Here is a 27,803-nt window from a genome sequence, read left to right on the forward strand (position 1 = left end):
TTGTTACAGCTCCTCTGAACTGGTCCCTTTGGTGATGCACAATACGCTGACAAATGGTTAGAACTTGCTTCTCATGTAGGGTGACCAAATGTCCTGATTTTATAGGGACAGTCCCAATTTTTGGGTCTTTTTCCTATTACCCCCCACCCCCGTCCCGATTTTTCACATTTGCCGTCTGGTCACCCTAGTCTCATGTGAAGCAATAAGGCTGCTATACATAAGCAAAGTCTGAGTTAATTACTTGAAAATAATATATTTAAACGTCTTACTGAATTACTGGGTGTTTCCTAAAGTCTGGACCACACGCCCCGGTGAGGACACTGCACAAAAGACAGGTCTATATGTGTAAGGGGAGAAAAAAGGCAGAGTCAGTCTCTTCCATAATAACGCTGCACAGAGAGACAAGTTCTGAAGCTCTCCAGGCAGGGGCTGGGCCTGAAAAGCATCAGGTAGATTTACAGCTCTGTGCAAACAATAATGATCATCAAATCCCAGCCTTTGCAATGAGCATTTACTCCCATGCTAGCTGGATATAAACATTTTTGAACGCGTTTTTTTTTTTTTTTGCTATGTGTTTCTGCCCATGTACAGAATCCCCTTGTCATTCCCACCCCATCCCACTCCAGCCATTCTGGTAGAACCCCCATCGGAGGGAGCAGTGACCTGTGATATTGTCATGTGTAAATGAAACCTTGTCTAGGAAAGTGAGTACAGCCATCTGCTCAGGATGGTTCTATTGGTTACTTTACACTAAATACTCCTGGGGGAATTCTGCACCACTGCGCAATGCAGAATTTGCACAGAAATTAATGTTGTGCGTGCAGAATTTCCTTCCCTGCGCCCGCCCCCCTCCACCCGGCATAGAAATGGGTTGCAGAGCTGCCGGCCACCACGAGGGGCTGCTGGACTTGGCAGAGCCCAGCTCACAAACAGAAGACACTGCTGGGGGGAGCAGGAGAGAGCTGGAGGGTTTCCCACAGCTGCAGTTCTCAGCAGGTCCCAAAGGAAGGAGGCAGCGTACAGAATCAGGTGGTTTCTCTGGATTCCTGGGCCCTGAGGGGTAGGGGATGTGGGCTGGGCTATGGGGCGGAGGGGGTGCAGGTGACTGCACTAAGGGGGCCTTGCAGCTGGGCTCTGGGAGGACACCCCCTGACCAGGCTCTGGGGGCAAAGGGGCAAAGAAACAGGAACTGGGTTGTTAATTCTCTACTCTGTGGGGAATTTGTGTGTTGTCTGTATTGTTACAGACATACATGCTCACAGGTATTTTGAAATAAATTACTAACACAATTGAAATTGGCACGATTCTATAGTGTTATTTTGACAAATGTAGCCCAGAGCCCCAGGCCCTTTAACCTGAGGCCAGAGCCCAGGGCAGCGCGGGCCGGGCAGCACTGAAGGTCTGGCTGGGGAAGTCTGGCCCCAGCCCCACTCCTTCCGCCTGAGCCCCCGCCCCTTCTGGGGGCCCACAGCCACCCACGCCCCACCTTGCCCAGGAGCCCGGCCGCCCTGCATACCACTAAGTCTGTTAAGTTACTTTTACCCCTGCCCAACACTCTGCCCCAGCCTGGTGCCCCTCCCCCCCCCCGCACCCAGACTCCCTCCCAGAAAGAAACTAAGGTAACACCCTACTTCTTACCTTAGAACAGCTCTTTTGAATTAATGTAACTATATTCTACATGCTTTAAGACTAAAATGTAACCACAGAATGGCTTTATGTTAATTACGAGGCAAGTTTCGTACAGCGTTAATAGCCTCGATGCCATAATTGTGATTGTTTTGTTTTAAATTAGGAAAAAGACTTGTATACAGAGGCCCCACAAAATCTAATAGCCCCAGGCAGGCCCACAGGAGAGTTAATCCATCCTGGTGACTCCTATGAGCCTAACCCATGGTCACTCACCCTCTGCCTGGGAAGGGGTAAAGGCATCTCTCCACTCAGAGAGCCAGTGCTGCGCCAAGCATCAGCTGAAGATGGACTAGATAATACAGGCTCCCTTTCCCCCAGGCTGAGCATGACGTGACCTCTGGCACTCAGCACAGAGAGGGATCCCAACTTGTATGCCCTTGGTGACATCACATTTCTGCTCAACAGCCCAGTTAGCCAAATACTAGAGCCTTGTATGTCTGGTTTCCACCAAGAGCCTCAGCTAAATTCAAACTGTGGTGTGGCGGGCAGATTTCACTCCAAATGCTGTCAGTGCTTGGACTCCAGGTGGCAGCAATTTCACCCCTATATTAAAGGCATTTATGTCCATGCTCAGTATCCAAAGTGCTGACTTGTCATGCAACCCAAACGAGGGCTGATCTCTCACTGTCAGTCAGAACAAGGTGATGGTTACGCAACTGCCACCCCTGCAGAATTAGTCATTACCTCAAAATGCATCTTCCTACTCAACAGCTCCCTATAAAGGGCTGGGTCTTCCAGGACATGGTAGCCGTGGCCGATCCGTTCTGTCTTCAGGACATTGATTGCCTGTAGAGAATAGAAAACATGTAAAGTCTCTGTGCAAGGGCCTGACTCCTGCTCCACAGAGGATCAGGCAGGCCCACAGGAAGCCCTCCAAACCCCATACCAAGACTCCAATCCACTCCTGCATGCATGACATGGGGGCTCAGCTCCTAGGAGAGCCTGCTCCTTCCGAGCGCGATATGAAGCTCGATCTCTGGCTCCCTCTTTGTATGACACACAGACTCTGCTCCCTTAGAGCAATGGGGGGATTTGGCTCTCAGGGGCTACCGGGTGCTGGGCCAGGATTTGGCGTTAGCTACCTTTGTTCCCTGCATTACAATACAGAGTATTTTGCAGCTCTGCTGTAACTGATTCCACTGCCCTGGCCTGGGGTTTCTTACCTCCTTGATGACAGAGGGTGGCCCAACCTCCCCAGCATGGACAGTGCGATGAATGCCACATCTTTCAGCTTCCTGAAAAAGCCCACAGGAAGCAAAGAGTGAAAATGCTGCGGAGGGTTTGGGGAGGCACAGAGACGGGGGCAGAGGGGAGAGATGTGAACAAATTATCAGGACAGCAGCCCCCCCACCGACTACTCTCTGCCTGCAAGACAGAGCGAATGCTTTCAACTGACCATTAGGCTGAGAGCTCGAGAGCAGCCAACCGCTCCCACCCCAGGAGTAACGACTGTGGAGCAACACAATCAAAACAAGAAGAAAATCAGTTACCAATCTCAGACAGCGTAGGAGCTGGGTAGGTGAGTGTCTGGGAAGCCCAGCCAGGACTAGGCAATGAAAGCAGTCAAAGGCTGGCAGCTATTCATAGCCCACATGCAGCGAGTTTGGTGAGTCTCAGTCCAGTCCCTGGTGTCCACATCACACAAACACCCCCACAACTACAACTGTCCCTCTTGCTGGCAGTCTCAGCAGATAGACCAAGGACTAACTGAGCCATGGAGACCAACCTGTCCTCTCCTCCCCTTGAGGCACACTGGCTGAGGTGACAGGGAAGGGGAGAAGCTCCCACTGCTGTGGCTTGTGCGGTACCTGTTCTAGAGAGGAGGGCCTGCTGTCTCAGAAGCTCTTAGCTTGGCACCTTTCCTCAGTCTCACTCACACACACACAGGTTGCTGTAGCTGTTTTTTATTTCTGAATTTTTCACATGCTTTGTCAATTTTCCACTTCGTTTGCAGCTACTGCATATCCAGGCTTCACTCTGAACTACTGGGTAATACACGGCTCCGCTTGGTATGTTAATAAGAAAAGCCCTAGACACGTCTACTTGAAATTAAATCGAGACTCCCTGTGTCTGCAGTGATAGCTTTGTTTTAACACACACTTGTCATATGTCCTGCACAGAACAGGGACTCAGACGGTTACCCCGAAGGCTGACCATTCAGTCAGGGCTATGCTTACCCTCCCTTCCCTTCACACTGGCCTTTCACTTGTGTCAGAAACTGTTAATATGAGGAGTTCCAAGGATGAACAAATTAATCCAAACCCCCTCCCCCCCCAATATCTATGGAATGACTCCAGTGGGTTTTGGATTGGGCTCTGAACTATCAAAGCGCAATGCTCCTCCTCCTGATCCCTATGTTTGATTAAGTAAGAGTCAATGAGAGTTTTGCCATTGACTTCAATGAAGCATGACAGGGCCTTCAGGGTAGGGCTCTGAGCAATGTGTTTCAGAGAACCCAGAGTCAACAATTTAAGGGTATGTCTACACTACGAAATTACTCAAATTTTACAGAAGTCGATTTTTGGGAACAGACTGTATAAAGTCGAGTGCATGCATCCACACTACGCACATTAATTCGGCGGTGTGTGTCCACAGTACCGTGGCAAGTGTCGACATTCCGAGTGGTGCACTGTGGTAGCTATCCCACAGTTCTCGCAGTGCCCGCTGCCCATCGGAATTCTGGGTTGAACTCCCAATGCCTGATGGGGTCAAAAATTTGTCGCGGGTGGTTCTGGGTAAATGTTATCAGTCAACCCTCCCTCTGTGAAAGCAATGGCAGACAATCATTTCGCGCCCTTTTCCCTGGATTGCCTGAGCAGACGCCATAGCACAGCAAGCATGGAGCCCGTTCAGCTCACCGCGGCAGTTATGAGCATTGTAAACACCTCGCGCATTATCGTGCAGTTTATGCAGAACCAGAAGCTAAAAAAAACAGGCAAGGAGACGACGGCAGCACAGTGACGAGAGTGATGAGGACATGGACACAGACTTCTCTCAAAGCACTGAGCTGCTGCTATCAAAGGTACTGACTCTGGGAAATGTGCAGGTCATAGTAGATGGCTTTGCTGCAATGGGATTCCCTAACTGTGGTGGGGCGATAGACGGAACCCATATCTCTATCTTGGACCGGACCACCAAAGCAGCCAGTACATAAACCACAAGGGGTACTTTTCAGTGGTACTTTCCGGCAATGTAGATTTCAGCGCTACTCCCCTCGTTGGGGAGGAGTACAGAAATTGATTTTAAGAGCCCTTTATGTCGACAAAAATGGCTTTGTTGTGTGGATGGATGCAGGGTTAATTCAATTTAACGTTGCTAAATTCGACCTAAACTTGTAGTGTAGACCAGGCCTAAGACAAAGATTCCGTGCTCAAGCAAAACTCCTGCTGAAGTCTATGGGAGCCTTGGCTGTGTCAGGACTGCAGGTGGTGGCTCTGAAGAGGTCTTAAAGATAAAGAACATTTTGTTTTAAACACTATTTTGTTTCCAACGTGGGTTAAATGCACAGGCCAGCTCTCGGGGCAATGGCGCCCAGTGCGAGTCTCCCGGTCTGCCCAATTCCCATCATTTTGCCAGCTCCCTTACCAAGGTCACGTGCATGAAGCAAATTAACCTGATCTGCAGGTCGCATGAGGATTTTTCAGAGAAAACAACTAATGTCTGTGATCAAAGAGTGGCACGGTCTGGGAGTCAGGGGTGGCGTATTGCACAGAGACAATTGCAGAGACAACTGCTGCTTTCCAAGATTCTACCTCCAACCCCACAAGGCGCCTTCCATTCCATCAGTTCCAGTTACTTGCTCTTTCATTAAGAGCCAATGTGTCTGCTCGCTTTTACTGTTCATTTACGTATCCCCCTTTGGTGCGCTATGCAGATTAGAAAACAGCAAGATGGGCAGAGATTTCTGTGGGTATGGGGGTGTGCACTGAAGAGGAGGGAAGCCAGGAATATTTCCCCCCACCTCCACTCTCAGGGTATGTCTACACTGCAATCACAGGTGCGACTGGAGCTCAGGCAGACATACAGGAGCTAGATTTAATCTAGCTAGCTCAGTTTTCAGGGCGGTGAAGCTGCAGCAGCGCATGCTACAGTGTGGGGTAGCTGCCCAAGAATGACACAGGGTTACAGGAGGTCCCTACAGTCCACACCGAAGTATGTGCTCTCACACCTTCACTGCTCCACGATCTGAGATAGCTGGATTAAAGTTTAGCTGAGTTATGTCTACATGAGCTGCAATCATACCTCCCGATTGCTGTAAAGACATCCCCTCCAAACAGCCTCCTCTGGCTCTAAATAACCCAGAACTTCCCAACTAAGGAGACTACCCATTCCTCTCTGCATGCTTCTTTGGTTTATAACATCACTTACCTAGGACATTAGCACCAGCTAATTATCTAAAGTCACAGCTTCAAGATCTTTACATGGCTTCCCCTCATTATCTCCCCACAACCTACTGCAGGCGATTCACAAACAGAACTCTCCCTACTATCCCCAATTGTAGTGACAATCATTGACTCCTGCCAGCCAGAGTTTAAATGGCAACACAACTGAAAACTGGGAACGCCGGTCCAAGGGCAGACATCTGATCCCTTCACCATAAGCCTCTTATTTCAGAAGTCATATTATCGATACTATTGTTGGTGTGTGAAGCTCCAGTGTGAGGGCAATTTAGAAAGGGAGCATTCTACTTTCATGCCGGCTGAGAACGCCTGACAAATTGGAACTTTTGTTCCTTTCATGTTTCTCTGAGTCTGAATGAGATGCTGACTTTCAGACAAGAACAATTCAAATCCTTCAGGTTGAGAAATTTGGACTTTGAGACCCCACACATAACAAGCTAGATATTAATCGATAAACTGTTATTTCCATCCTGTTTTATCAGCCTTTAAACTACCTGGATGTAACGTAAGGAACTTATTGATTCATCTTATATAAAGCAGATAAAACCATTGCACAAGTTGAAGGTACAGCTGCTTGATTAGTGCTCATGACAAGGAACTTCAGCATGTTAGAAAGGATAAGAAACTGCTACATATGTAATATCTTATCAATAAGTGGTTAATTGAAAGATGATAGCAAGTGAGAAACTGCATGGATATAAAAAATGGCATCGGGTGTTTATGCAAGGAGACACCGATTGCTCAAGGCCATGCAAAACAAAGTACATTTCTTCCAAACTCTCAACCTCAAGTTTCTGCCTTGGCATTAGGACATTGATAATGATTTCCATGACAACCACAGATGGTAGTTGGACTATTACCTATAACAATATACCCCTGAGATATCCCTGATTTTACCTCAACCAATCATCTGACACCCAGCACTATTTTTAAATCCAGTGTCCTCTCAGGCTGTGTTCCTGAGCACCCTCAGCTCCCACTGACCTATGCCAATCATGTAACTCAGTGGTCCCCAACGCGGCACGGTATCTACGTGCGCCTGTGTACTGGCCGGCAGACGAGCATCTGCCGAAATGCTGCCGAGAAGCATCCAGAGGCGTCGCTGTCGAAATGCCGCTGATTTTCGGCAGCATTTCAGTGATGACACCTATTGACGTTGCCGCTTCTTGGCAGCATGTCGACGGATGCTCATCCGCCAGCCCTGGTCCTCAGTGGCTCATTGTCCGGCGCCTGCCAGACAAAAAAGGTTGGGGACCACTGATGTAACTTCTTAAAATACAATCATCACTAGAGTCCTAAAATCCTTATATACAGATGGGAGATATTTGCAGGGGGCTTCCTTTTTAAGCTACAGCAAAGTAACACGGTCTAGTTAAAAAGAAAAGATCTCTCTTCTAATACCATCATCTTAGTTTATTACAATGGAAAAAACTTTGAACATATGTTTACATTGTTTATCTGATTGATTTAGTTTCTGCATTCTACTCAGCTGGAGACAGTGAAGATGCACTAGCCAATTTCATCTTTGATATTGAGTTCTGATCCTGCAAAGCAACATAAGCAGGCAGCCCAATGCAGTCACTGGAGCAGTCACACAGATCTGAATGCAGGATCATTTTACCATCAATTTCACTTTGTGGTTCTGTGCACCAGCCCAGTGCTGCAGAACCAAGGTTGTAAAAGCATCAGGAACACATTTAAATAAATACATCTTGTAACAGGGCGGTACTCACCCCTGCAGCGCCTCCTACTGGTTACTCCGGGAATTAGCTCTTCTTCCAGTCCGGAGCGCCCCCTGCAGGCTGGTGATCCACCTGTTTTGCTCTCGGCCCCGTGTCCCTCCCTGGACCGGGTGCCCTTTTAACTATAACGGGGTCTCCTCCTCCCTGGGGAACTCCCACCCTACTATCCCCACTTTGCCTCAGCAGTGGCCACTGACAGTCATGGTCTAGCCCCACACCCTGGGGCAGACTGCAGCATCGGCCCACTCATCACAGGCAAAAGGGGTTTGGACCTGCTGCTTTACCTACTCCTGGGTTGTCCCTTGCAACCCCCAGTACCTCTTGCCCTTTCCAGGCTGGAGCTTCCCTAGCTCCTCAGCCCTTCCCCAGCCCTGCTTCACCATAGGTACCTTCTCAACTTCTAAGCAGCCAGACCCATCTCCCTCTGGAAGCAGAGAGAGACTGACTGCGCCTGGCTTCCCTGCCTTCTTATAAGCCCTGTTCAGTTTGGGGCGTGGCCTCCAGCTGCAGCCACTTCCCCAATCAGCCCAGCCAAAAAGCCCCTTCCCAGGGCTGCTTTAAAGCCCAAAAGGGCAGGAGCGGGTAGCCACCCCGCTACAATCTCTTTATAGTTAAATCATGTATATACTCTATAATTAATTTAAAAAACAAATTCAAAGTAATATTTCTGATATGCCACTAAAACACGTCTAGTAATTTTAAGACATGATTTTTTTTAAGTCCTACAGGCCATTTTCGGTCTGAACTACTTGCCAGAAAGAATTTGATGCAAGATTTTTCGAGAAGCTCATTGAACAAACCTCATAAGCCTTCCTATGCTCTGGGAAGGTCTCAGACACCAACAGCTCATCCCCAGCCAGGTCTATGGCTACCACCGTATTGTTCTGGTATTTCTTACACAGCTCCACCACCTCCAACGACCAGCCTGGAAAGAAGAGCAGCAGGATTCAGGAAAAACCCTCCACCAGGGTCACCCCTGAGCTCTTGTCCAAACCAATGTGGTTGTTCACCTGGCACTGGACGCTATCGGAAGACAGGATTTGGGGCTGGATGGACCATTGGTCTGACCCAGTATGGCCATTCTTACGTTTTTATGAATAGAAAAATTAAGTTCACTTCCAGGATTTCTCCCAAGTTTGAAGCCCTACAAAAAGCAACAAAATCCTAGAGCCAGGTTTATAGACCAGAGCCAAAGAGGAAGAGCCCCACTAACAAGTGAGCTCACTGCCTGTAAAGCTGGTAGGCATGACAAGTTTTAGCCCTGGTTATTAGGCCTTCCAAGCGGGAGCCCTTCATTATCATTACAGCCCTTGACGAGAGCAAAACTCCATGAGTCAGGCACATACTTCTAAAGTGCAAAGTCACAGTGTAATCTAATCTACTGGGGCTCCCAGCTGCAAACTGCAGCTTTCTCATTATTACAGGTCAGACAAAAGGGTGAGCAGAGGATGGGGTGGGCAGAGAGATCCTGTGTAAAACGGAAGGGTCATGCACTTGATGGATCTACACCCATGCTACCATCATCTGGAGTTACGCTCTGGGCATTAAGTGCAATGGCAGAAACATAATAATCCTAAGAGTTAGCTGCTATCGCACTCTTTTCTTCCACAGATCCCATAGCGCTAATTCTAAAAGAAGGTAAAATTATTATCCCTGTTTTATCAATGAGGCACAGAGGAGTGCAGTGATTTGCCCAAGATCACAGAGCAGGTCAGGACAAAAGCCAGGATTAGAACCCAGCTCTCCCGATCCCCAGTTGGGTGTGCTAGTTATTTATGTAGTGAGGTTTGTACTAACCATGCAAACAAGCACCCATCCCAAGCCCTAGGCACCATTTACAAACCCTTAGAAGAACGATTCATACATTGCATGCTAGTTTTCAACTCAGTGAGGGCATTAACCTGGCAACAACATGAACATAAAAATAAAAAATTAACCTGACTAAACATCCTTCCTACACGCAGCTGGGAAGACCAAGACCTATATAAAAACAAGACAGCATTTAGCTGGGCACAGGGCAATCATTGCTCAGAGCAGCAGGGGCATTCTGTCTTTTAACATATGTAGAGAAAATGCTACTTTCCATAAGAAAAAGCATCAAAGGACAGGATTCTATTCCCAAGGCCATGTTTGACTATGGATGGGGGTGAGGAAGGCCTTTTCTTCCACAGCAATGCATCTGGAGATGAGATCCCTGCTTACCCTTTTGTAAATATTCCTCTCCAAGTCTAGATTTATAGGAAGCAATTAAAAAAAAGACTGATATAAACCACTTTCTGAGGACAACACAACCATCCAGATTCCCTGAGTGAAAGTGTAAGCCCATGGACAGCCTGCTGTGAAGATAAGCAAGTTTCAATGATGCCAATGGACGGAAACAAGTGGTTCTGCTTTAGAGATGGAAGAAAATGCCACTATCTCTTATGAGATAATGAAGGAAAAGATGAAAAGTCCAGAGGTAAAGAATTCAGGAGCTCAAGGCATCTGGCTAATTGGCAGATTTAATTTGTTAATGCTGCCAACACCATGATGGAGTACAGCACTTTCCTCATAAAACCCTTACTCACTGTGCTTTGGGTTTGTTTAATTTTTCTTAGGAGAAGGGAGAAATCAGAGAAAACTTCTAAAAATATTAAACTAAAATACAAAATGGGGAGGGACCACACAAAGGTGTGGTAGGCTCCAAGATTAAATTCAACACAGGTTAGATACACCGACGGTGGCAGCAGCAGGAGGGCAGAAGTTAGGAAAAGCTATTCTAAAAAGAGGGAAGTAGAAGCAGTAACTGATTAGGAAACATGAGGCTTTTCTAGATGTGTCTGTCATCTCATTTAGTCTTTCTGAAGGACCTTCAGAGTTAAGACAGCAGAGGACATACTTTCTGAAGGCCTCTAACAATGCACCTGTAGGACAGCCTGGCTTTCAGGGACAAGGGCTCTGTGGCATAGACACTATGGAGCTTGCATGTGGGCAAACAGATGAGCTGGCAAACCTTGTGGACGGACATTCATTGGCCCTTTAAAAACACAGCCTGGAATGGCACCTGAAAGGCTCTTCTGTAACTATATGTGCTTCGTGGCTTGGAAGATACAGGCTGATCACAGTCACAGGCGAGAAGACTAGAGAATGACTGCATCTGCCCAAGAATCAACAATCCACACTTTAACTGCTCAGAGAAGAGTCTACACACTACCACGCTGAGCATGATGTCTATGATGATAGACAGAGGAACTTATGGAAGTGACCACTCACTAGAGAAACACCAGCTGCTAGTCTGGATCTGTTTCCAGTCTAGATTTTTTTGGACTGAAAACTGCCAATTAAGCCCTTGGGCTGACAATTTTAGACAAACAGCTCATAGCCAGCAGCATCCTTCCAACGGGCAGCTGTTTGGCAAGTGCAATTGCCACTGCAGATTGTGGGTGTTAAATACACAACGTTGCACTACCCTTCAGGGAAATCCACTTCACAGTTCCATCAGCTCTAGCACAGGCTGGGAGAGTTAGAAAGGGGAAGTTCTCTTCCTCTTGAAAATAAAGACAGATGTGGTTTGTGCTGGAAACAAAGCAGCTCCCAGCCCAAATCCTCAATCACCCTTGAAGCTTGAGACGGAGTTGAACTGGACCCCTGAGCTCACAGCAAGGAAGAAAGGACCTTCAGCTTCTCCAATAACTCAGAACTGGAGAAGCTGGAGAACTGGAACAGGCAAGTGAGGATCAGAGAAACTCTGGTACCAGCCAGAAAGTGACATCATAGTACCCACAGAATGCTTCACTTTGCAGGGTGATGCTTTGTACAGAACTGAAAGCAGAAGGGGCTTTTCTGGGAACAGGAATCAAGAGGAAACTGAAAGAAGAAGCGGGATAACAACCCAATATCTAATCCAGGGGTCGGCAACCTTTCAGAAGTGGTGTGCCGGGTCTTCATTTATTCACTCTGATTTAAGGTTTCACATGCCAGTAATACATGTTAACATTTTTAGAAGATCTCTTTCTATAAGTTTATAATATATAACTAAACTATTCTTGTATGTAAAGTAAACAAGGTTTTTAAAATGTTTAAGAGGCTTTATTTAAAATTAAATTAAAATGCAGAGCCCCCAGATGGGTGGCCAGGACCGGGCACTGTGAGTGCCGCTGAAAATCAGCTCACGTGCCGCCTTCGGCACCTGTGCCATAGGTTGCCTACCCCTGATCTAATCTCTCATTGACAAAACGGATTATTCTCACTCTGCCCTGGCCTGAGAGAGGAAGGGAAATCAAGAATGGTTTCTGCTCTTAAAGCCAAATATTTAATTCAGACCACATGTATCACAAGCCGCACCACTCTCTGTAGGGTCTTAGATCCACCATATACCCACAGGCAGGTTTCACGACTCCCATGGCTGTACAGGGCTAAGCTACACCAGCTCACAGGAAGTCTGGCAGGGGGTATTCGCGTGCCATCATGGACTCTCTGTAGTGCAGACGGAACAGCTATATTCTTCCAGCCACTCAGTATTTTGCCACAAGGGAGAAAAGCCTTGGGAACTATTTAGTGACTTCATTTGATTTAAGGTTTCAGAGTAGCAGCCGTCTTAGTCTGTATCTGCAAAAAGAACAGGAGTACTTGTGGCACCTTAAAGACTAACAAATTTATTGTAGCATGAGCTTTCGTGAGCTACAGCTCACTTCTTCGGATGCATAGAATGGAACACACAGACAGGAGATATTTATACATACAGAGAACATGAAAAGGTGGAAGTTTGCATACCAACAGGAAGAGTCTAATCAATTGAGATGAGCTATCATCAGCAGGAGGAAAAAAAACTTTTTGAAGTGATAATTAAGATGGCCCATAGAAGGTGTGAGGAGAACTTAACATAGAGAAATAGATTCAATTAGTGTAATGACCCAACCATTCCCAGTCTTTGTTTAGGCCAGAGTTAATTGTATCTAATTTGCATATTAATTCGAGTTCAGCAGTTTCTCTTTGGAGTCTGTTTTTGAAGTTTTTTTGTTGCAAAATTGCCACCTTCAAGTCTGTCACTGAGTGGTTAGAGAGGTTGAAGTGTTCTCCCACTGGTTTTTGAATGTTATGATTCCTGATGTCAGATTTGTGTCCATTTATTCTTTTGCGTAGAGACTGTCCGGTTTGGCCAATGTACATGGCAGAGGGACATTGCTGGCACATGATGGCATATATCACGTTGGTAGATGTGCAGGTGTACGAGCCCCTGATGGCGTGTCTGATGTGATTAGGTCCTATGATGGTGTCACTTGAATGGATATGTGGACAGAGCTGGCATCGGGCTTTGTTGCAAGGATAGGTTCCTGGGTTAGTGTTTATGTTGTATGGTGTGTGGTTGCTGGTGAGTATTTGCTTCAGGTACTTCAACCTCTCTAACCACTCAGTGACAGACTTGAAGGTGGCAATTTTGCAACAAAAAAACTTCAAAAACAGACTCCAAAGAGAAACTGCTGAACTCGAATTAATATGCAAATTAGATACAATTAACTCTGGCCTAAACAAAGACTGGGAATGGTTGGGTCATTACACTAATTGAATCTATTTCCCTATGTTAAGTTCTCCTCACACCTTCTATGGGCCATCTTAATTATCACTTCAAAAAGTTTTTTTTCCTCCTGCTGATAAGAGCTCATCTCAATTGATTAGACTTTTCCTGTTGGTATGCAAACTTCCACCTTTTCATGTTCTCTGTATGTATAAATATCTCCTGTCTGTGTGTTCCATTCTATGAATCCGAAGAAGTGAGCTGTAGCTCACGAAAGCTCATGCTACAATAAATTTGTTAGTCTTTAAGGTGCCACAAGTACTCCTGTTTTATTTGGTTTAAGATGTGCAGTGAGAATGGGCTGCATTTCCCAAGCATACGGGCTACTGGCCTGGTGCTGAGCACCCACAGCTCCCATCCAAATCAATGGGAATGACGGAATGCCAGGCACCTTTGAGGAGGGGACTCAGTCCACATGTAACCAGGGAATATTGGTCTTTAATGTTTGCCAAGTGCTTGTAACAGATAAGTGCTGAATTTTAATTACTGCTATTTTCTCAGCAGATAGAAATCAACAAGACCCCCTAGTTCATAGCCGTTCCTGACTAAGGCCCACTATAGTTCCTGAAGGAGGGTAAAACCACTGTGGAATTGACACTGCACTCTACCTGAGCAGAAAGGCCATGAAGCAGAGATAAGATATAGAGTTAACAATTAACAGGGTACCTATTGGGCATGTTTTATTTGAAGACCATAAGTACTTACAAGTCAGTGATACTTAGAATACAGCTCAACTGCCTAGGATTTAGTCTAGTTGTTTGATTACTTTTTAGATTTGCATAATTTGGAGCCATTATTTCAAACACAAGTTTAATATGCGCCAGTTCTCAGACTGATATTTCCATCTTCCTCTCAACTCACTGCAAATGTAGGGGGGGGGAACGTCTCATTACACTAAGTTGCATCTATTTTAAAAAGGCAGACTCTGCATGACTTAGTACTGTGTTCTCAGAACAATGCCAGTGAAAATTCTTCCCTGAGTCAAGTCAATGGATAGTCCCAAACTAGACTCTGTGGAACAGGTTTTGAGACTAACAAAACTGCCCATCAAAACCTCATTTTCCAAATTATGTGTACATTCAAATTACACACTTACTCATCTGTCCAATCGGTAAGTGCAATTACCACAGCTTTGCAAGTGCAACACGTGTGCACACAAGTGATCAGTTAGATATTTAGGCCGTCATTTATGCATGCATTTACTGCCACTATGCATGTAATGACCGACTGCATGCACAATTGTGATAATTAGACATGTACATATTTCTACATGCACAAAGTTCTGAAAATTTGACCCTTGGATCTTTCAATTTGATTCTGGGAAATTTTTAGAAATATAGGATCGTTTCCCACCTTTTTAGATAGAGGCCTGACAGACATTACTAGTATGCCTTTTCACCACCCATCTACTAGTATCCTGAGGCAACTGTTCAGCAAGGATTTCAAAATGTCAGTACATGCCTTTGTTTACGAAAGGTTAAGTTACTGCAAAATTGTTTCCTAGTCTTCCTGATTGTGCTATTTCTAGAATGCAGTAGGTCAAGATAATATAGAAAATTGGCTGACTTACCACATAAGCCCTGTTTTAGATAACTGTATCAGCTGTGGATAAGTGCTTTATTTATAGAAGTCAGTAAGTTTAAGGCCAGATTTGAAAAGATATTTAGATGCCCTAAAATGCAGATAGGCACCTTGTGGGATTTTCAAAAACGTTTAGGTGTCTTTCAAAATCCCACTAGGCGTCTGTCTGCATTTTCAGACACCTACATACATTTAAAATTTTGGCCTTTAGTGAACGTGGCTTAGTGTATTTCACCTGTTTTTTGGACCTGGTCCTGCATAGAGTATGGAAACAACAGGTTATTTAGTTAGCCCTCATCATAACCAGACAATGGAAGTGTGGTCATTTTATAAGTGTTCTCCTTGGCCATGGAATGTTTCCAACTTGGGCATCTACTCTGCAACTTTACGTGAAGTACTGGAAGGTACCTTTGTTACTGCTTTTAACTGCTGATCATTTTTGTTCTATCAGTTTACACTGTGCTTTTGGATGCTGGGAACAGCACTATATGATACACATTTCCAATCCCATCTCCCAAAGGAGTCCAGAAATTTGTTTCATTCTCAACTAGGAGCTCAAGTTTCCCCATCTTTCTCATGGAAGGGGATAATACTGAACAAGGTTCCAGTATGGACCAAAGCAGTGTATTTCAAGGGTTTGGTTTGTTTAATACCAGAATTAGAAGAAGGCATATTATATGTGGTATTTCAACATGTAACTAATAGTCTCTTCACAAGCAACCTGTCTGCCCTGAATCCCAGGTATAACAAAGTAACAGACGTTTTGCAGCATGAGCTTTCGTGGGTGAATACCCACTTCTTCAGATGCAAGACCTGCACATGGGGCCTTGCATCTGAAGAAGTGGGTATTCACCCACGAAAGCTCATGCTGCAAAACGTCTGTTAGTCTATAAGGTGCCACAGGATTCTTTGCTGCTTCTACAGAACCAGACTAACACGGCTACCCCTCTGATACTAGGTATAACAAACAATCCCTTAATCAGGCCACATCTCCTCTAACCCCAGCTGGAGCTGTCCTGCATCACTCTACCCAGCACTTGGTTTTTAATTTAAAGCTATCTGCAGGAAACGGAAATGAATGATACCCACTCCACTTAACCTCTGTTTTGCATTCACAAATTCATCTCTGCAAGGCAGGCTCAATATTTCTCCCTTTTTCACCTTGTATCTTTTCCTAAGGGGCACGAAACACTAGAAGAGAACAGAGCCAGAGGCAGCCATGCAGTAAGCCGTAAAGGCCCCCATGGAACATTTCTCAAAATCCACACTGCCACCACCTGCACATGGGGCCCACCGTAGACACTGCTTCCCTCCTGAGGGGCCCTCTCAACAACACACTAACAAAAGAGTGCATCCTATTGCGTCAGCACCTCTGATGTAGGTGACATTCAAAGCTTCCCGATGGGAGGAGTGGGGCCACAGAGCTAGAATACATTGCTCTCGGTTTCAAACGCCTGACATGGATTGTGTGTATTTATAAAGTGACATGTCAGAAATGCCAGAAAGCAGTCTCTGCTGCTCTAAGAGATGCTGCTTCCAACTAATACGCCAGAGCATGTACCCTACCCCATAAAGTGGCTTAGACAAACCTGAGCACAACACTAAGCTAGTTAGAAATTGCTTTTTGCAGAAATAGGAAAAACTGAGCTGGCATCCTTCAATCTTGAGACTGAGGAGATGTCAGATTTACCCCCTCCCTGGAGATAAAAGAGCTGGAAATCACTGAGTGGGTATGAAGAGTGGCTTCTCCTCCCTCAGTCTCTCTCTTCCACCAGCACCTACATGGGAAATAGCCATCACCTTCCCACGGCACTGAGACAGCATTCAACCCAGAACTGAGCAACTGATGCTTCCCTAATATTTCCCCAAAGGATCTCAATTCAAGGCATTTCACACACCCCGAAAGGGTCAGGAAAGGAGGGAGCAGAGCAGCAGGTGAACTGTAATACATTACTTGGCATATGGCGCATGCAGCATAGAATAGACCTGGCTTTGATGTTGAAATCCCTTTCTCCATCCTGTAATCCCTGATTAACGAGGTGAACCACTTCATCCGGAGTGAGGTCGCCCCTGCGGGAAGAAAACTTCCAAGTTAGCTAGCAAGCTCGTGAGGTTCGGCACCCCAGCAATCCCAGAGGAAAAGAAACTGCTTCCCGAATGGTAACATCACTGAGCTGGTTGTATTATTGCTGTGGGCTGTTAAATAAAGAAGAATCCAATCACTGCCCAACCAATGTGACCACACTGGCAAAATGCCAGAAAGCTAAGGGCCACATTTATATCAAAAAAGGAGTATACTGCAGCCACCCTCATGCTGAACACTGGACCAGCCCCCTCAGAGCAAGAGGGAGCATGATCTGCCAGGAACTGTAGTTTCAGGGCCAGATTTAAAAAAGGTATTTAGGCACCTAGTAGCATTTACAAGAGTGTCTAAGCAGGTTAGGCCTCTGACTCCCTTAGGCTCATCTGTGAATCTCCCTTTGCGCCTACGTGCAGCACTAGCCTCCTCTGTAACTGAGGTCCTCAGTGACCCACATCTGTTTGGAGGATGAGGGAGGCGGCACTGCAGAGCTGCGTGGGATGCATGGTGGCCAGAGAGAGACACTTTCACAAACCCCGCGCTAGATCACCGTATTTCTTTAAGTAAATGAACCACTTTGCCAAAAGAGGAACTTTTTTTCTTTGGCCAAAACGTCTTAAGATGCAGAGCTTTGCACTATCCTGGCAGCAGTGAGCAGAGTGACACAAAAAGCAGCAAATGCCTCACACCATGTTTTGTGAGAAATCCCAGCGGTCTCCTTGCAAAGCTCGGTGCTGGTTTAATTAGCAACACGCTGTTCTAAAGAGCACAGATGACACAGAAAGACAGACTGAGAGCTACCAGGGCTGCTCCCAAAGGCTCAGCCCACTAACTTTGCTGGTAGAAAATGTTACATTTTGGATGGGGGGTTAGGGTGGGGATGTGTATCTGAACTCTGGCGACTTCTTGAAGGGGGAGCAGCTTAAATCAAAAATCTAACAGCTGTTTCCCACACAGATGGGACAATGCCCCTGGGGCAAGTTACCAGAGGAAGAACATTTTTAGGGGGGGGGGAGAAAAAGTGTATACATGACTAATACTGCATTCCAGATAGAAATAAAAGATGTGCTGTCTCCCTCTGGCCCTGGGAGCAAAACTAAGTTCTCCATTTGCTGGTCAGTGGCTTTCGCGCAGATCTCTGCGTGCTCTTTCGCGCAGATCTCTCAGTCTTACACTTTATGGATTCACTCACTCTTTTTGGCCCCATGGAAGAGGATGAACTTTGCAGTTGGCTAGGAGATGAGGGCTATACCTGACCTCTACATAGATGACACCTTCTTTTGCTTTCATTTCTACAAACTCATAGGCTATTCTTCTCACAGCATCGCGGTCCCCCCTGTAAGGAAAAGAACAGGATTAGTCTGATTTATGAGTTCTCAGGAACCTATGGGCTGCTGATCAAAAAGATCTGGAAGAGTGGACCTGCTGAGGGTCTGAATGCTTCCCAAGAGGCACCCCAGTCTCACCAGCACATGAAAACTCATCACACACTTAGAGAAATTAGAATGCAAGATTCCTTTGGCTTGGAAGCGACCTATCTAGTGAGTCATTTAGCTTCTCTCCCTGCATGGTGCCAGGACTGACTGCTTCATCTCTAAACCAGCTGGGAAAAAGCCTACTCCCCCACTTCCCAGGAATCAGTGATTTTTTTCTGATAAGCAAATAAAATACCATGATGTTATCAATCATCATTATCACAGTAAAGGGAAATGAACACATTTTGCAGCTTAGAACAGGGACAGGAAAACTTTTTGGCCTGAGGGCCAAATCAGGTTTCCGAAATTGTATGGAGGGACGGTTAGGGGAGGCTGTGCCTCCCCAAACAGCCAAGCATGGCCCGGCCCCTGCCCCCATCCGATCCCCCCCTGCTTCTCAACCCCTGACGGCACCCCTGGGACTCCTGCCCCATCCACCCCTCCCTGTCCCCTGACCACCCCAGACCTCCAGCTCCTGACTGCCCCCCGCTGCCCCATCCAACCCCTCCTCTCCTTCCTGACTGCCCCCCCGGGACCCCTGCCCCATCCAACTACCCCTTCTCCCAGACCGCCCCCGGAACCCCTGCTCCTGACTGACCCCCGCTGCCCCATCCAACCCCTCTATCCTTCCTGACTGCCCCCCCGGGACCCCTGCCCCCATTCAACCCCCCTGTTCCCCACCCTCTGACCCCTATCCACACCCCCACCCCCTGACCACCACCCCGAACTCCCCTGCCCTCAATCCAACCCCCTGCTCCCTGCCCCCTTACCATGCTGCCTGGAGCACCGGTGACTGGCGGCGCTACAGCCCCTCCGCCCAGAGCAGCAGGACAGGCAGCCGCAACGCCCAGCTGGAGCCAGCCACGCCACCGCGCAGCACAGAGCACCGGGTCACGCAGCGCAGCTGCAAAGCCACGGCCTGGCAAGAGCTCGCAGCCCTGCCGCCCAGAGCATTGTGCCGGTGGCGCAGTGAGCTGAGGCTGCGGGGGAGTGGGAACAGCGGGAGAGGGGCCGGGGGCAAGCCTCCTGGGCTAGGATGTGTCCCAGTTTGCCCACCTCTGGCTTACAGTCTCCTGCGCAAGCATTCTCAGGACCATACATCCCAAATTGGCAATTCTAGCTTGCAGGTGCCTAAGACTGACGAGAAACTTGGAGCGGTTACCGGGAAGTAAGTTACTTACGCAATGGCAGGCATGTAGAGAGCAAACTTTTCTAGAAACTGGGTGAGAGTGAGTGGCTCCGAGTAACTGATGTGCTGCAAGAGGTCTTCAACAGTGTCACCAGGGAGCGGAATTCCTCTTTTCCTAGAAATCGATACACATTTCACTGACAAGGATTTGGGTTACACCTTTAAATAGAAACAAAGTCCATACTGCTGAACCTGCTTTGAGTCTACGGCACAGGCAAAAGATAGCTCAGTCTTTTAAAAAATGCCTCGCACATATGCCTCAGGAGCCTCACCCAGATAAGAGAGGAGACTGATCTCTAGCAACAATGCAGCAACAACAGACCCAGAATTATCCAAAGAAATTGAGCCAAAACAGAACCTTTCTTTTCCTGGTGTCTTGGTACCTCCTGATCTTGGAAGCATAAATGCCTAATTATTTCAAGAAAGCAATTTCCAACCCCAATTATATAGAGTCAAGAGCTGCCAACAAACACTGGATTGCTGATCTGAACTGAGCCATGGAACCTTCTCAGGTTTGCCTGTTGCTAGTCTCCAAGAGCTGGTCAATCCTTGACCTTTCTGCTGAGGCTGCCAACAATAGAGAAAAATTGTGATGTGGTTTCTCTGATGTGGAAATCTTTACACTGTGAACCAAGACTGACACCCAACAAGCCCCTTCTCAGAGAAGCCACCAAAGAGCATCCAGATAGGAAAGCCCAACCATCTCTACCAAAAGTGGGCAGTCTCTGAGCTTGTGAGCTGGAGGGGAAAGATTCCAGATCTCATTACCCAGGGCATGGCCTTCTCCAGTTCCAACAGCCAACTACATAAGCTATCTGCAGGAAAACAGCCTGACTAATATTGCTCCTCTGCTCAATGTACACAGATGCTTTATGGCTCTGTGGTGTAGGAAATCTACGCTATGTTCAGAGTTCAAAGGCAGTTACTGCAGATTAAGACCCTGGCACTCAGCATGCGTCATTCATTCCTGTTAAGTACAGGGTGACCAGACATCAAGTGAGAAAAATCGGGATCGGGGTGGGGGGTAATAGGAGCCTATATAAGAAAAAGCCCCAAACATCAGGACTGTCCCTATAAAATCGGGAAATCTGGTCACCCTAGTTAAGTGCAATGAAATCCCGCTATAACGCAATGTTTGGGGTCCAAAAAATTCCATCGCGATAAATGCGGGGTAACGGTATAGCGGGGTTTCAAGCCGGTCAGTTTAAGTCAGTGGTCCCCAATGCGGTGCACTGATGTGCGCCACCTAGTGCCGCTAGTGCCTAGGGCCCAGCAGGGGAGAGAAGCCGCGGCCCCACACCTGCCAGGGACAGAGAACTCCAGGGTTGCGGGCGCTGGTGCTCTCTGTCCCCAGCAGGCGCAGGGCCACGGCTCCTCTTGAAGACGGAGAGAAGCCGCGGCCCTGCACCCGCAGGTTTGACCAATCACAGCTCCCACTGGCCGCGGTTCGCCCCCCCCCAGACCAATGGGGGTTGCAGGAAGCGGCGTGGGCTGAGGGATGTGCTGGCTGCCACTTCCCGCAACCCCTATTGGCCTGAAGCGGTGAACCGCGGCCAGTGGGAGCTGCGATCGGCTGAACCTGTGGACGCGCAGGTAAACAAACCAGCCTGGCCCACCAGGGTGCTTACCCTGGCGGACTGCGTGCCAAAGGTTGACAATCCCTGCACTACAACATTGCATTATTTGGATGTAGTCAAATTGAGTCAATCACCACCCAGCAACTTTATTTATTTGCTGTTTGATCTGTACCAAGCAGTTTTCGTGTCATGATCACTAAGTCATGATCACAAGCAGCATTCTATGCTTGGGGCCAGATTTTCAAAGCAGACTCCTAGACTGCCCTCACAAAATGCTGCCTCTGCACAAAAACCAGCATGCATTTTTGCTCTACCCTAAACTGAACACTATATGCTGGGAGTGGTAGTTTGTGTAGGCTCCAGCTTTACAGTAGATATGAAAATAGCTCTAGTCACCTCCATTTTATACAAGCGTGGGGCAGCCCTGGGCTCCTGCCAAGTTGCAAGCACAGTTCCTTCAGGTGGGTGAAGTATGGACACTCCCGTCTACAAGAGTCAAAAGAATCCCCCAGGTAACCACAGAACCTGATCACCCACATTGCCATAGGGAAGAAGAGCTCCAGGGAGTTAGATGTGTCAATGAATCCCTCACACATCAGGATACCTATCCACACACTGAAATCTTTAACCCACTCCTTTGCTCCTAGAATATGTATAGATGGGTGAAATCAAGGAGAATTCTTACACAACACACCAAAGGGGCATCCAACAATTAATGAGCTGGATTTTCTTGATGCACCTTCTGAATATTCATCTTGGCTGCATCACAGAAACTACTGCTAGTTCAGAAGGCACCTTAGCCATGGCCTGAGAAGTAATTTATTTTCCCTACATAAAAATATTTTATCAAATCCTCCAATCCATCCATCTATGGTGATGCCACATCTGTTCCATTTTTACTGGAAATTGCTTTCATGTCTAAAGCCCCCTGAACTATGTATTATTTATAACTATGTATAACTATGAAGTATTATTTGTTGGGACATGGGAAAGAACCTGCAAAGGCTGGTTGTTAGAGTCAACCTTATCATGACACTCTTGATAAGAGGGATTTCTGCTATACTTTGGCAAACAATGCCAGATTTCTAATGTCCTTTATATTTAAATGAAACTTCTTCCAGGTGTGAAAGTTTACATTTATCTTGTTTAAAATTATAGAGCCAGGTCCTCAAGTTGTTCATTATTTACTTTGCCATTCATCAAGTGTATGTGTCAATTAACCAGAGTTTGCCTCTCCGACAGAACCCATCTGCTCCTTCTTGCTTAAGCCAGCAATGAAGCCATAACACTGAAGATTTTTCTTGGCAATGGGTTACATTTAGCACAAGGCAACTTTTTTGCCGCAGAACCTTTTTTTTTCCTGCCCAGAACCCTTTTTTCCCCACTCCAAAACAAAAACAGACCCCACAGAGTCAGGTCGAATTTGGTGTGCTGGGGAAAAAAAGTTTCAACTTTTCTTCATTTTGGAATTTCCCTCAATTTTAAACAGATTTTAAAAATTTCAAAATCAAAACCAAACATTATGGTTGATATAACACAAACCTTTTTTTCCAACATTTTGGTTTGGCAAAAATTTCAAAACATTTTCGTTTCAACTCAACCCAAAACAATTTTTTTTCAGACCTGCTCCTGAACTGAATATCCAATTATTTACACAGCCCTAATAATACCATCTGGTTTTGAGATGGCAAGGCAGGATCAAACGGAAAATGTACACTGAGTGCTAAGAGAGAAAACCCCTGCTGAAAACACAAACACTAGTATTGATAGTATTGCAAGTACAACTGACGCAGCCAATTGCTTTCTGCAGACCAGGGACTGGCAGTCAACTACAAGGGACAGCCGGTGGCAGTGCTGATGCACTAGGGTTGTTTGCGCTTGGCAAAACTCTTGCAGTTATTAACGAGACAGATCACTGGACTGTTTTATGTATATATTTAGAAATGGACTCATAACTCATTCTTTCTAAATCTGCTTAGAAGCCTGACCACAAAATCTGTTTCCTCATCTAACCTGCTCATGTTGTTGTCTATAACTCTGCTTGGTTTGTGGCTTGTGAGCATAAAGAGTGGGGCACTAAGTCATTGTTTGGTTACATATTTGGCACCAATTCAATCCAGTTTCCCTACTACACTATTAGAAAGTGGTCAGCTCTGTGCATCATGTACTCAGTCAGTGTTGGTCTACTCTCTGACTAGGACCACGCTAGTGACAGCCGTTTGTTGTTTGCACATTTCAAACACAGTTTCCCTGATGGGTAGGGACAGACAACTCTTTGTCTGAGAATTGGGTATAGACATACAGTGATCCAGGACAGTTTGGCTGGCAGGGCTCAGTAAAAAAATAATCCTTATCTTTGTCAGATAAAATCATGCTAATGGAAAGTATTATAAACATAACTGTAGCTAACACTGGACTAATCAGCAAGGACAGGGCCAAATTCTAGGAATTTTCCTTTTTTAAACAGAGGTGCCTCTGTCCAGGAAATCTTTACAAATCAAAGCACCCAGCTAAACACACTGAAGCAAATTGATATTTTTAAACAACTCACTTGCCAAAGTATAAGATTGTTTCTGGCTTAATGGCTCCATCCAGGTGAACATGAAGTTCTACCTGTAATTTAAAAAAAAGACAAAGAACAATGACACATTCATATAACTGTGAAAGTGATCTCTGGATCAGAAGATGCTACAAACAGCCAGTGTTGTAGAGTCACAAGATGGGAGCTAAAAGAGAAAACATAGAAAGCTACTCAGTATAGAAAAGACACTTGGTAAGTGTATGGTGTTTTTGTTTTGTTTTTTAATGTCTGAAAATTGACAGAATCAGATTCATTGTTCTTCCTGCAGGTCACATTTTTACATTCCTTTACAAGCAAACTCTATTTCCAGGAACCTTAACACTGCTCAGGAAATTGTCCTACTCATATTTGGTCCCATAATGAGTTGGGGCGGGGTGGAGACTTTGTTTCTAACCTGCTCCATCTTGATATTCATAACCTCTTAAACCAGTGTCTTTAAGCCTTTCCAGACTACTGTACCCCTTTCAGGAGTATGCTCCGTCTTGCATACCCTCAAGTTTCACCTGACTTAAAAACTACTTGCTTACAAAATCAGATATAAAAATACAAAAAAGTGTCACAGCACAGTATTGCTTACTTTCTCATTTTTACCATATAATTATAAAATAAATTAATTGGAATATAAATATTGTACTTACATATCAGTGTACAGTATATAGAGTAGTATAAATAAGTCATTGTATAAAATTTTAGTTTGTACTGACTTCGCTAGTGCTTTTTATGTAACCTGTTGTGAAACTAGGCAAATAACTAGATGAGTTAATGTACCTCTTGGCAGACCTCTGTGCACCCCCAGGGGTACCTGTACGCCTGCTTGAGAACCACTGTCTTAAAGGCTGACTAATTCTGATTTCTGCTTGCTGAGAATGCCATTCCTTAAGCACCTCAGTTTCTCAACCAAAAGCAACTCTTGCTTTGATCATGTTTCAAAATGGTGTTTTAGTTTAGGCCCATTACACATGAGACAATAGCCCAAATCACCTTTAATTCTAAACCCCTGCTTGCCACACACGTTCAGAGATAAATAATTATTGCCAGGAGCAAGACCTCTTGGAAGATGAAAGACTGGTACCTGTTCAACACTTGGTGGATGTTGCAAATTATTTAGGAAAAAGCTGATAAACATGATTTGCAAAGCACAAAATTAAGAGGAAAAACCCTAATTTATTAGGGTATGATAACTCAACTGCAATGCTACACGGTCTATTGGACAGCATATGTACTCCTGTTCCCTCCCACCATTCCTCCCCCAGAGCCACCCCTGGCCACGCTGCTCGGGACTGCGAACGCCCTATCCTGCTGTGCAGGGGATGGGAGGGGAGCTGATACTGGGTGCCCACCTCCCGCTGCCCATGTACCTGGTCTCCTCTGAGCCAGGGTGAGGGGTCATGGGGGAAATCTATGCTGCTGCCTCTCTGGGCCCAGAACTGCCAGCAGCTGCTGGTGTCTGAAAAAAATCCTGAGTGCTTTCTTAAAGAGACAGCTTGCTCATACACTCACTCAGGCACATACACACCCCCCTCACTACACACATACAGACTGTTAAACATGATGTGGAAGCCAGTAAATAATTAACAAGGTTTTGAAGAGATCTTAATGAATGTTAGTTAGCATGAGTTAGGTTAACTGTGACCCTGGTGACGTGAGGAAGCAAGATAATGTAAGACAGAGTGAATTGTGTGAAAGTTATTACCACCTTGCAATATGCAGTCTTGCAGTCTTGTTTTTCTAGTGAGATAGCAGGAAAGCTTATGTATAAACAAAATGTATTTGTTGCTTTTTACTGTCTGTATTATTGCTAGAAATTGTCTGAAACAACGGTATAAAGGCTTGATGTAATTGTTTACCAGTGGAGAGACCTGTCCAGGACTGGGGTGACCCTGTGTCCTATGGCACTCTCTCCCTCCATGGTAATTACTGGAGAAATAATAAAGAATTTGATTTTGCTGCACCCAAACAAAAAGCGAGAACTGAGTTTTTCTTCGACAATTTGGGGGCTCGTCCGGGATGGCAACGCCCACGGACCCACAGACAACTACTACGGATCATTCCCCTTCGAACCCCATGGCGCCACATGAGAGGTATGAGACCTTTTGAAATCTCTATTGGGGTATCGGAGGAGGACTTTCCGTGAGGACGTCTGTCTCTGTTGGGCTCACGCCATCTGAACTTATTGACTGTGCAGCAGGATCAGATGCAAAGTGGTATTGGGGAGAGGCCCCAATAAGGTTAGTTTATAGCAGTACTGGGAACTGCTGAGTTGGCCAAGGAAATGCATAAGGTAATGCATAAGGTAATGCATAGGTAAATGCATTAGAATGCACCGGTGCTGAGGGGTTTTTACCGCCTCAAGAGGGGTTGTCATACCGCCTCATGGTATTGGTCCGGACCAGGTAAAGATGCATCATGGTTAAAAAAAAAAAAAGATAAAAAGGTTAAAAAAAAAGGGTTACAAAAAAAAAAGAAAAAGAAAAAGAGGCCTTGGTGTGTGTGTGTGTACACCAGTGTGAGTGGCTGTTGGAACATAAGAACGGCCATACTGGGTCAGACCAAAGGTCCATCTAGCCCAGTATCGTGTCTTCCGACAGTGGCCAATGCCAGGTGCCCAGAAGGAATGAACAGAACAGGTTATCATCAAGTGATCCATCCCCTGTTGCCCATTCCCAGCTTCTGGCAAACAGAGGCTAGGGACACCATCCCTGCCCATCCTGGCTAATAGCCATTGAGGGACCTATCCTCTTTTTGAACACTGTTATAGTCTTAGCCTTCACAACATCCTCTGGCAAGGAGTTCCACAGGTTGACTGTGTGTTGTGTGAATAAATACTTCCTTTTGTTTGTTTTAAACCTGCTGCCTATAAATTTCATTTGATAACCCTGAGTTCTTGTGTTATGAGAAGGAGTAAATAACACTTCCTTATTTACTTTCTTCACACCAGTCATGATTTTATAGAGCTCTATCATATCCCCCCTTGGTCATCTCTTTTCCAAGCTGAAAAGTCCCAGTCTTATTAATCTTTCCTCATATGTCAGCCATTCCATACCCCTAATCATTTCTGTTGCCTTTTTCTGAACCTTTTCCAATTCCAATATATCTTTTTGAGATGGGGCGACCATATCTGCATGTGGTATTCAAAATGTGGGCATACCTTGGATTTATATAGAGGCAATATGATATTTTCTGTCCTATAATCTATCCCTTTCTTAATGATTCCCAACATTCTATTCACTTTTTTGACTGCTGCTGCACATTGAGTGGATGTTTTCAGAAAATTATCCACAATGATGCCAAGATTTCTTTCTTGAGTGGTAACAGCTAATTTAGACCCCATCAATTTATATGTATAGTTGGAATTATGTTTTCCAATGTGCATTGCTTTGTTTCTCTCTCACACACTCTGTGACACACTCCTCTCAACACACACATACACACAGCCTCTCTCATACACATGCACTCTCTTGCACACTCCCCAACACACTCGTCATTTCTCACACACTCCCCCAAGCACCAACATGCACAGTCTCTCACATACACACAATCTTTCACACACATGCACTCTCACACACACATTCTCTGCCCCAACACTCACACACACTCACACATACACAGTGTCCCTCACACAGTCCCCCCAACACACCCAAAACCAGCACTCCCTGCATCCAGGTCATTCTCCCCACCTGGGCTGTGCTGTGCCATGAACAACAGGAGCTGCTGCTCTCCTGCCTTCTCCTTATGCAGCCCAGGTGGGGAAAGTGACCTGGATGCAGGGAGCCGTGCTGTCATTCCTGGCTGTCCCCCCTCACAGCCCCTTAGGAGCAGCAGGAGGAGCAGGAGGAGCAGCAGTTCGAGGGGGAGCGAGCAACAATGCCAGCTGCTCTGTGCATCCAAGCCAGTTTCCCCACGTGGGCATAGGAGGAGGATGAAGGGGTTAGAGG

The 27,803-nt window shown here is 46.0% G+C and overlaps 1 protein-coding gene across 1 annotated transcript in view; it reads right to left on the reverse strand.

Moving 5' to 3' along the window:
- LOC123347248 (adenosine deaminase-like) overlaps positions 1–27,803 on the reverse strand; it is a 32,904-nt gene that overhangs the window by 4,402 nt on the left and 699 nt on the right. Inside the window, exons 2-9 of the mRNA XM_044984643.1 lie at positions 23,839–23,900; positions 19,703–19,825; positions 18,239–18,382; positions 16,921–17,036; positions 8,632–8,756; positions 2,853–2,924; positions 2,374–2,475; positions 270–337 (exon numbers count right to left, since the gene is read on the reverse strand). Coding sequence (XP_044840578.1) covers positions 270–337; positions 2,374–2,475; positions 2,853–2,924; positions 8,632–8,756; positions 16,921–17,036; positions 18,239–18,382; positions 19,703–19,825; positions 23,839–23,900 — 812 coding nt within the window. The remainder of the gene's footprint in view (positions 1–269; positions 338–2,373; positions 2,476–2,852; positions 2,925–8,631; positions 8,757–16,920; positions 17,037–18,238; positions 18,383–19,702; positions 19,826–23,838; positions 23,901–27,803) is intronic.

This window comes from Mauremys mutica, chromosome 13, assembly GCF_020497125.1.
Source record: "Mauremys mutica isolate MM-2020 ecotype Southern chromosome 13, ASM2049712v1, whole genome shotgun sequence".
NCBI classification, from domain to species: Eukaryota; Metazoa; Chordata; order Testudines; family Geoemydidae; genus Mauremys; species Mauremys mutica.